The 11,538-nt window shown below is 37.2% G+C and overlaps 1 protein-coding gene across 1 annotated transcript; it reads right to left on the bottom strand.

Annotated features, from left to right (window-relative positions):
- Positions 1-3,219: 3,219 nt before the first annotated feature.
- Positions 3,220-4,143, bottom strand: LOC113200459 (olfactory receptor 5AR1-like). The gene has a single exon (XM_026413888.1). It carries the CDS (start codon positions 4,141-4,143, stop codon positions 3,220-3,222), a length of 924 nt encoding a protein of 307 aa, XP_026269673.1.
- Between the last annotated feature and the right edge of the window lie 7,395 nt (positions 4,144-11,538).

Genomic DNA, 11,538 nt, shown 5'->3' with positions numbered 1-11,538 from the left:
TATTGCTTTCCCTTGGGGGTACTGTGAAAAGAGCAGGTTTGATTAATTCTAATGTTTCTGATTGTCATTGAGTCTCTGGAGAGATGCCTCAGGGAAGGACAGGTGAGTGTTATGCTATGGGTGAATCATACTTTCTGCAGCCAAAACTCTTGCTTTTATGTTTCTGTATTTTTGGGCTGCATTGGCAATCAGTTAAAAAATCATTCCAAAGCTTAAAAAATTAAAATCCATCATTCCCTATTTTCTCTCTGAGTTCATGTACTTATGACTTCAGATTTGGAGTCTCTAACCTTGAACCACACAAAAAAGAGGTTCTTGAATTGCAGAAAGAAATCTATCGTGTCCTCCAATCAGAAAGCAAAGAAAAGCAAAAATCCAAGGAGGATGAAGGATTGACTTGGTGGTGGAGTGCTGAAAGTTAAGGTCAATGAAGGAAAAGTGGTTCCATTTCCCTACTTAGGGATGACAAGAAACATTTACAAAATCAAGAGATTTAGCTAAAGTCTAGCACTCCAGTAAGTAAGATTTTCTCCATTACACAATAGGATATATCAATGCCTGGGGGAGAAAGTGGACTGAATAAAGAAGAAGGTTAGTTGTGAGTGAATTTCAACTCTGTTAGTGTTTGTTTGTTTACTTTTAAGCCTTTACCAGGCAACCAGGCCCTAAGATGGACTTGGGATGGGAGATGAAAAAAGTTAACCAAACATGGCTCCATCCCTCCAAAGGGTTTCAGTTGATGTGGGCAAAACAAAAATTGGGAAAATGCACAGGATTTCACTAGAAAGTCAAGGATCATGAAACTATAATATACACACAAAGCACAAAGGGAAAACAGAATTCTTTCTTCCCTCTGAAACATCAAACAAAACTACCTGGAAAAGAAGATGGGATTTAACTTTAGAATTTAAAGATGAATAGGACTAGGACAGACAGGAAATAAAAAGATTTACATGCCATATTTAGGAGTTTGGAATCTATCTTATATGCAAAGGGTGACATGAAATAGTTCAAAACAGCGTGGAGGGTAAAAAAGGGATGATGTTGTCAGATTTACATTTAAACCACTCTGGCAATTTTGGTAAAGTAGATTTGATAGGATCCAGGGTGGATTCAGAAAGAAGAGAAACAAGATTATTTAGCTAATCCTGGCAAGAAAGGAATGTGCCTTGATTTAGGACAGTGGCAGTGACAGTGGAGAAGAACCTAATTCAAGAGGTATTTGGGAGGAAGAATTGACAGGATTTGATACTTGATAGAATGTAGGGAGCTGAGGAAGAAGAACGTATCAAGGATTGACACTTAGTTGTTAGCCTTTAATATCCAGGCAATACCATTTACACAGATGGGAGATGGGAAGAGGGAGGATTAGGTTAAGAAGGGTTCCATTTTGAAACATTAAGTGTGAAATACCTGAGGAACTACCAAGTGGAATTTCCGGCTGGTAGCTCCAAATAAAGATCTAGAGCTCTAAGTGAGTTAGTTTTCACATGGCTACCAAGTAAGACACATGACCTCAATCAGCTAGGGTTTGGGAGCTCATGGAGGAGAGCTACTAAGGCTATACAGTTGTTGGGAGTAGAGGTTGAAAATAAACTATTCTTGGGACCCAAATTGAACCTGACCTAGATGTAGGTAAATATTACTTTTGGGGTTTACTTACAGCTTGAACCAGTGTGATTATTTCTTCCCAACTAGTCACTAGATTTTGGTCACTTTCTAGGCCTTAATTCCCTCATCTATAGAATAAAAAGATATTAAGGTTTATATTCTTCAGATGTGGGGTTATATTGTATGAATCTGTAGTTTATTGCTCAATATATTTGGTTTCACCATTTTGTGTGTGTATGTGTGTAGTGGTGGTAAGAGAACCTAAAGCCACATGCATTCTAAGCAAGCTTCCTACCACTGAGCTGTATCCGCCAGATCCATTGGTCAATATATTTGAATAAGAAAGCAATTTCTGTAAATTTGATGCATCTTTACAAATGCTGAGGACTATTCATGGACTAATTAATTAATTGTGATTATGCTTACACTTGTGTTGCCTGTTGAAGTATATTGGAGAATAGCAATGAACTTGGTCCAGGTCCACTCAGAATTTGCACACAAAAAAATTCATAGCAGTAATTCAGGGCTGGAGATTCCACTAACCAGTGGTCAAATGTCCTTTTCACAGGATCTTCCAATTGTGTTTAGTTAACGTCCTCTACTGTTTGGCTTAGTATTACTCTAAGATTTATCCCTATCAACCTCAATAGTTGCACCTAAGAATTTATGTATATGCTCACATTTTACAGCCTTGAAGTGGCAGCGGTGGAACAGCAATTGGAAGATAAATATCTAGAAGTCTTCTGAGTTCTTATGAAAGATATCAACTGAACCTTATTCAGCCTATGGTGTACCAAACCTCAATATAAAATGTGTGGCACAAGACAGTTATTTGCATTCTGGTTGTCATCCACATTCTCTCCTTTTGTTTCCACTTTTTTATTTGTGCATTATAGTTGTACATAATGATGGAATTTGTTGTTACATATTTGTACATGCTCACAATAGAACTATATAATTTGACCATTATCATTTCCCTTTCCCTTTCCTCCTCTCTCTCCCTGGTTCTTTTCCTCTACAGATCTCCCTTTGATTTTCATGAGACCCCACCCCTGCCACCTTTTTTTTCCTTCATGTTCTTCAAATAACATAAAGTCAAATTATATGTTTTCTAACTTTCTTGTTATTTTACAATTATTTTAACTTATAACTAGTGCTATCATACAGGTTCACCACTCAGATTGATATATCTATACCTACATTTCCATATTTCATTCACTTGTTTCAGAAAATATGTATTATTTTGTCCATATTCTCCAACTGCATTGCTGTTTATCTAAACAACTACTTCTGAACACTCAGAGCAATTCAATTGTTCTTACCAAGGCTTCATGTGCTGGCACAGAAAACACTGTGAATTAAATTTAAGTGAGTCTTCACAAAACCTATTATATTTTTTTTAAAAGAGAGAGTGTGTGTGTGAGAGAGAGAGAATTTTTTTAATATTTATTTATTTATTTTTTAAAATTTTTGGTGGACACAACATCTTTGTTGGTATGTGGTGCTGAGGATTGAACCTGGGCCGCACGCATGCCAGGCGAGCGCGCTACCACTTGAGCCACATCCCCAGCCCCAAACCTATTATATTTTGAAATATACAATACTATATTAGAGACTGTGCCTCAGTATTTTCTGTAGGGCAATTTTCACTTCCTGATTTCTCAAACTGTAGATGAGAGGATTTAACATGGGGATCACCATTGTATAAAATATAGAGACCAGCTGATTTCCTGACAGGGATGCATATTGAGAGGGCTGCAAGTAAGTATACATAGTTGTTCCATAGTAGAGACCAACAGCAGTGAAGTGGGAAGCACAAGTGGAGAAGGCTTTCTGTTTTCCAGAAGCTGAAGGAATTCCCAGGATAGTCATGAGTATAGACATGTAGGAGACAAGGATCACCACAATGGAGGTGACCAGTGTGAATCCTCCACAGATAACAACCAACATCTGAGTAACCCAGGGATCTGAGCAAGCCAGAGCCAACAGTGGAGGGATGTCACAAAAGAAGTGTGGGAGGATATGTGGTTGACAAAATGATAGTTGTGTGACGGAAGTTGTTACAGCAACCATGTTAACTAAGCCGCCAAGGTAGCATCCTGCTACCAAGAAGAGACAACGACCTCTTGACATGGTAAGGTGGTAGAATAGTGGGTGACAGATGGCAGTATAGCGGTCATAGGCCATGGAAGCCAAAATATTACATTCAGCAGAGGCAAAAATTATAAAAATGCCCATCTGAGTCATACATCCAAGGAAAGAAACCTCATGCAGCTGAGTTAATAAATTTGTTAAAGTCTTTGGGGTTGTGGTGGATGACAAACAAACATCAAGGAAGGACAGATTAGAGAGAAAAAAATACATGGGAGTGTGGAGGCGGGAGCTGATTATTATCAAGACTACCAGGCCTAGGTTCCCCAACACAGTGATGATATAAACAACAAAGAAAACTCCAAATAACAGAACTGCAAGCTGTGGGTTGTCTGTCATTCCAAGAAGGATGAATTTAGTCACTATAGATGAATTCTCCATTGACACAGCTGAGAATTATTGTGGACTAGTTAAAATTCTTCAGACATGCTTTAAGTGAGAAAATAAGACAAAACTGGATGATATGAGTAAAACACCTCCATTCGAAGCACACAAATCCATGACACAATCCATCCCTTCTCCTCATCTGTAGTCTCACTTTAGACCCTTCCCAAACAGGTTCACTATTTCCCAGGCACAACATGGAAGAGGTAAAGACTAAAGGGGAAGGGAAAAAAAGGAAGTAAAGAAAACTCAGAAAGTAAAAGGAACACAGGGAAGAAAATAAAGGCCCAGGAAGCAAAAAGTTCATTATAATATTTGTGAAAGAAATGAGTGAGAGTTTTGCTCTTCACCAACACAGGACTACACACTCTTGGAAAAAAATAACGGATTGGCCAAATTATATTGTTATATTGTGTGCATGTATGAATATGTAACATCAACTTCTACCATTATGTACAACTATACTGCACCAATAAAAAATATGGAAAGGGCTGGGGATGTAGCTCAGTGGTTAAGTGCCCCTGGGTTCAGGTTCAATTCCCAGTACCCTCCCTCCAAAATATGGAAAGAAAAAACATAAATATGACAAATTAAGTACAAAAATGTAAACAAAATAAAGTGTAAAAGAAAAAAATTAGTGCTATGGACTTCCATGTTACTCTCTCTCCTCTTTTCAAACCACACCCAAGGAATTATTGGAAATGAGGTAATTGGAAAATATGTCAACCAATTTCATCTACAGAGAGGGTCCTCCTCCCATCTTCAGTATTGTGACATTTCTGAAAGAATAGAAGTCACCAATACTCACTATTTGTGTTGGTCAGTAGAGGATTTTCCAGGACCATGATCATCTCTCCACTGGTTGATTGTTGCAGAAGTGAGGAATGCTCCTAAGTGACCATAAGAAACTGGGATCAAGTTTGAGGGTATCATTGGGTCATATGAAATAGCAACCACAGAAGAACCAATACCATCAGGATTCTTGCAGCTTCTGGCTCATCACTTACCATTTCTTTTGACCATGCTTGGAACAAAGGGAATGCAAATGCAAAACTAACTGTGACTTAGTGAACAGATATATCTGAGCAAAGGACCAAGTCCCCAAATGGTTGAAGTCATATGGCACTAAGTGCATGGGCTCTGTCCCACTCTCTAAAGGTTACAGGCTATCTCTCCATGATGCTAGCTTGCTGCCTAAAAACAAATGCCAGGGCTGTGCCATGGATGAAGCACCAGATAAAATAAGGGATGAGTCCACGTAGCTCCATCTTCATTTACAGAATATAAACCAACTTTGAGCTCCTATGGATCACTGGGTAATCATTGGTGAATCATGCCTAGAAATAGTTCCTGTGTTTAACTAGAGGCTGGACAAGGGGACCTCTGAAGGGAAACCCCAACTTTGATTAAGAAGAAAGTCATGGGCTGAGGTTGTGGCTCAGTGGTAGGGTGCTCACCTAGTATGCATGGAACACGGGGTTCAGCACCACACAAAAATAAAATAAAGATATTGTGTCCAGCTAAAACTAAAAAATAAATAAATATATATTTTTAAAAAGAAAGTCATGGACTAGAAATGTAGTTCAGTGAAAGGGCACTTGCCTGGCACACATAAGGCCCTGGGTTCTATCTCCAACCCTGAAGAAAAAGAATAAAGAAAGAAAGTCATGTGTGTTTGAATTCACCCCAAAACACAGATTCATTACTTGATTTAATAGTTAAAATCTCTGATTCTGAGACCTTATGGTTGTTTTTGAATCCTGGCTCAGGAGATCACTAGTTCTAGTGACCTAGGGCACACCCTACCTAAGCTTTAGTGTACTCTGTAAGAGGGATACAAGTAGGACCTCTGTTATGGGGCAATTGTGAATATTAAATGAAATATTGCAAGTAAAGCACTGGGTACATATTAGGTGCTCACTGAATTATTATCTTCTTTCCTTCAGGACAACTCCACTTGTATATTTATTTACCTTTTCCACTGTATTTCACCAAGTGGAAGCAGAGGTATTGTGTATATGCAATTGGTATCATTTTAGATTGATAGATAGTGGACCTTAGAAAAACCAGTAGAATTATAATTCCTATGCCCCACACTCTTACTCCCCTTCCCACACATTTAAAGTGTGGCCAAAGCCAATGAAAAGAGGTTCTCTCAGTTGTGCTAATTCATTTTGTTATTGTTGTTTTCTACCCAAACTGCTGGTATTAACTGCTACTGCTACTGCTTAGCACAGCAACCTGCCCAGTGGAATATTCTGCAACTTATCCCTCCAAATGGGGAGATTGAAAAAGAAAAGAGTGGGATGAATGAAGGTTAATGGACAGACAACTGCATTCTGTAACAAAGACATGAGTTCGAGTCCTCAAGATAGTTTGTAGCCTCTCTTTGAGTCCCATATTTTCTTATCTCAAAAACAAGAGAAAACAGTACTCCCTATGCCTCTTTTAGGGTTGGCATGAAGATCAAATAAAATAATGAATGTGAACGCACTCCGTAAACTCTGAAGGGTGATATAATACACATGGAACGGATCCCTATTATTATTCCATCATGGAAGGTGGGAGAGGGAGGAGGAATGCGTCAATGTGATCATTTTCTGCTGCCTGCGCCAGCTCGTGCTTACAGAGCTGCACTCCTTGCCTTCCCACTCACCCCCCACACACACACACATCATCTGCTCTACCTCTCCACTGTGAAAGTTTCAACCTGTGAAGGTTTAAACAAACAGCTCCAGGCAGTTCACATACCTTGTATGATGAGAAAGACAGGCTTTTTAATGTTAGTTTCACATTCTTGTGTCATCTTTTACATCTCACATTTTAGGATAATTCTTTCCCCTGGCATCCGCAGGCATTGTAGGCATTCAGTAAATAATACTTGAATGACTAAGTGACTGTTAGTCCTTAAAACATGGTGAAATCTTTTTTTGTTTAAAATAAGATTGAATTGCTTTTTCTTCCCAAAGGAAACAAACATGTAAAATTAAGACTATAAAGGAAATGATTTGATACTCCTATCCACACACTCCACTGCTTTAACTGCTGTCATGATAGCAACCAGAAACGGTTTATTATTATTTTGGCTAACATGTCTTGGATATATTTACTTGTTGGAGATGAATGGGCAATTCAATTTGATGAAGAAGTGACTTTTCATATTTTTTAAAAAGTTCACTCCTGTACCCATTTTTAAAAGCATTTAAATTTAGAGTACTCATTCTTTAAAAAGTTGATTACTACCTTTCTCAGTTCTTCAGTTATATAGTTCACTGTGAATCTTCCAAATATAGGCTAACATTTGAAACTTAAGCAAAGTTTCACTTATTTACCCATTCAATAAAAATTTCTCAGATTTTTGGTAAGTGCCAGCCTTCCAAAAAATCATCGATTCTGATCCACTTTTTTTCTAAGTAAAGAAATAGAAACCCAGAGAGATCATATGACTTGTCTAAGGTCTCAGTGAACCAAGTAGCAGGGTTGGTGCTGGAACCCCAATCTCCTGATCAAATTCAGTGACCTTTTCATAAGACTATTTTGCTTTACTCTTAACTTGTTTTCTGAAGTTATTGTGGAGGAAACTTTCACCTTTGGTACATTCATTTCTCTCATAATAAATGAAAGGTAATTCTTTGTCACTATATTTAAGCTGTATGACCTTGAGCAAATTGCTTGCTTGTTTGGGTCCTAATTTTTTCATCAATAAAATGGAGCAGCTAAACTACGTGGTCCCTGAGGCTCTTTTCAGCTTTGAACTCTAATTTCCCATGACACTGTGAGTCAAACTGCACAAAGATCACTGGTCATTCTCAGTATCTGATGGAGAGAATTTGAAAAGCAAATTTCTATGATTCTGTGAGTTTATGCTGTACAAACCACTCTGCCCTTCTTTTTTCTCTTCTGTTTGTTCTCTGTACAAGGCAGTTAGGAGCACTGAGACAACAGCATGGTATGTGGTAAAAGATTTGGTCAAAGTATCCCCACACATCCTAAGAGAATAATTGGCCAGATTGTTTAACCTCTCTGCTACCTATTTCCTTATCTAAAGTAGAAATCATATTACCTAATTTAAATGACTTTTGAAAATTAAACAGAAAAATTTAAATTGCTTAATGTATATTTAGGTGCTCAATAAGTCTTAAAAGTCTATGTTGTTGTATGATTCTATTTCTTCTTAAAAGTCTATTTTATTGTATGATTCAATGTGTGTGAAATGTCTAGAAACTACACTATTTGTTGGTAGGGTCTTGAAGAGTGGTATAAAAATGAGAGGAATAAAATTTGTTTTTTGAGTGGTGAAAATGTTTGAAAATTGATCACAGTGATGGATGCAAAGCTTGGAGTACGTTAAACAACTATTGAATTGTATAATATATGTATATATATATAATATAAAATATGTATTATATATTATATATATTCTGATATGTGAGTTGTATCTCAATAAAGCTTTTATCAAACAAAAATATCATGATAAATACTGGAGAATAAAAAGTCCATTGTAGATCAGCCATCCTTGGCTGTATCTACATCCTTCTACTGACCTACAGCAGAAAACCCTAAGCACCGGATGAGATCACCAATTTAGAAGTACTTTGAAAAATTTAGCAATGACAAAAGAAATATATTCAAAGGAAATGATAAAAGCATAATTGGAGAAATAAAGACTTGGATGAATGGAAAGAAATACCTTTTGTCTGACTGGCAAAGCTAAAATGTAATAAAGATGATACTTTTTAAGTTAATGTATAGATTTAATGTAATATCAATTTAAAATTCTACAGGATATTTTACAGACCATAATAAATTGATTAGATTCACCTGGAAGGATAAGAAGCCAAAAATGCCAAAAGATATTATTTTAAGTAATGATGGCAGAAAGCCTCTTAGATTTTAAACTTTATTGCAAAGCCATACATATAAAAACCTGTTGGGCATTGGGTTAAAAACAAAGATTGATGGGCTGGGGTTGTGGCTCAGTGGTATATAGCGCTCGCCTACCATGCATGAGGTACTGGATTCGAAATTCAGCACCACATAAAAATCAAATAAAGATATTGTGTCCACCTAAAACTAAAAAATAAATATTAAAAAACAAAGATTGATCAAGGAAATGGCACATTCTAAAGAAAGTCAAAGTCTTATAAAAACTAAAACAGACACACACACACACACACACACACACACACACACATAAACAGCAAGAGAACAAGAGAGAGGAAGATCTTAACAAATAATTGCTATCAGGAAAATTGTAATAGTAAGAAGAGAATGAATTTGGATAAGAAACTCATATCATATGCTTCAATAAATTCAGATGGATCAAAAAGTTAAGCACAAAAATCTATCTGGTGAAATCATACAATAAAAAGCCCCAAACAGAATAGAATTGTTTATCCAGCTATTGTGGCCATTTGAAAAACTGAGGTATAATCTAAGCCACAATAGTACTGAGAACTAGGATGATGTGTCCAAATACATGACTAAAAATATTTTGTACACTGTACTATAAAAATGAATGTCAAAGAGGAAATAACTAAAAAAGGATAATATGGGTAGTGAGAAGAATTTTTAAAGCACCCTAGTCAAAACATATAAAGAAATAATGTAATGTAGGAGATCAAAATATGAAGCTTCCTTGATACATTCTTCTGGTCACAAATAATAGACACCATGCACTGTAGGGAGCACATTTGGTATATAATCACCTGAAAAAAATATCACCTCAGCAAAATACAAATTAAAACACAAAGTTTTCCCCAACATGATAGATATGTTTAGAATACAGATCACTATTAAGAAACAGGTCAGTAGGTAAATAGATGCAGGTGAAGTGCATTTTTAGAACATACTAAGATGGTATGTAACTGCTCTTTACCCAGTCAACTCCATTTCAGGAAGATATCCCAAAGGATATAATTCAAAATAAATGAGAATAAATTATGCAAAAATGTTCATCACATTGCTGTTCAAATATTCATCTGCTTTATGTGTACATCTATAAATCATGATCTTATATGCTTAGAAGATTCACTTATGCGTTAAACCCAATTTCTGCCCACAAAGAACATATAATATATTAGGGAAGACATTGTAAGTATAATTCGTTCTTTCATGGAAATAAACATGAAAGAACAAAGAAAGGGGGCCGATTTCAATCATGGACATGGATCAGGGTGGAGGTGCGGAGAAGAAAGGCTTCATGGGGGAGGTAGGACTGTATATGGACCTTGAAAGGTGTGTGGAGTTTGATGAAAGATGTGAACAGCTGAAAGAGAAAAGGGCATTCCATTAAAAAAAATCCCACTTCCTGGTTGCGGGGGATGGCTAAACACACCATTAGATACTGACAGGCTAGATGGCCATGTAATCAGTAGGAACAAATAAAAGAAATATATTTGTGAAATAACCTCAAGCCACAAAAAACCCATGACTGTACCTTAAAAAGGTCAGACAGGCACTCAGAATGCTTGATATCTGCAATGTATGATTCAGTAAATTGCTCAAGTTCTGCAATTTTAAAAAGTCAACAGCACTATAAAGGTGAGTGCTAAGTCAAACCTACAAGCATTTGCTCTGATCCTTCTCTGGGACTAAACTTTCAGGGCCAGGATGACTGTGCACACTGGGTTTCTGCAGGGTCTTCAGGAAAGTGGGAGGGGTAATTGCTTGTTGGCAATTGCAGGGGCTGAACTCTGTGCTTCCTCCTCTCACATCTCCTATGAACACAAGTCATCCACTTGATTATGATGCCCTCCATCCCCTCTGCCTCTCCCCCCTCACACCCTAGCCCACTAAATCCTCTTCTATTTCAACAAAGCCATCACAATGTCCAGTCTCCAAAATCCCTGAGTAATGGGACAGGAGTTAGGAGGACTCAGGACCATCTGTCTTGTTTTACTAAGTCTACTGACAGGGAAAAAGAAAAGCTCCAGGATTGGGAACCTTAGTTTATGTAAGCTTAGAATTCATCAGCTCTGATTTCTGCCTGCTACATTCTTACCCTCTGCAGACATAAAATAGAAATGTGAAAAGCAATTTAGAGTTACTCAAAGAAAAACTTGTTGCTCTGCCTAAAGTTTTTCAAGTTATAGGCCCCAGGCAGACATGTCAACATAGATCAGTTTTTATGGCCCAATTCAGTGGCTCTCAGTGAAAGAACCTACCCTATTGTTCACTCCCCTCTACTCCACTCTTTGTGTGACTTCAACAAAATACACAAGTCCACTCTACTCACCTACAATTTCTTGCTATTTTTTTTCAAGGATACATTTAGCATTTCACTCATCTCCCCCAATTTTTTCTTCTGGAAAGACTGAGGCATTTTTTTAGCTCCTTGGACTTCTCTCCATAAAAACAGCTAATCATGAGGCAACTATGAAGTGCTGAACG

This window comes from Urocitellus parryii, chromosome X, assembly GCF_045843805.1.
Source record: "Urocitellus parryii isolate mUroPar1 chromosome X, mUroPar1.hap1, whole genome shotgun sequence".
Taxonomy (NCBI): Eukaryota; Metazoa; Chordata; class Mammalia; order Rodentia; family Sciuridae; genus Urocitellus; species Urocitellus parryii.
The sequence above is the reverse complement of the archived record's forward strand: the minus strand, read 5'-3'. Positions and strand labels throughout refer to the sequence as shown.

What these genes read in the sequence shown, in the direction of transcription:
- LOC113200459 (XM_026413888.1), bottom strand. Translation starts at nt 4,143, where the DNA reads ATGGAGAATTCATCTATAGTGACTAAATTCATCCTTCTTGGAATGACA.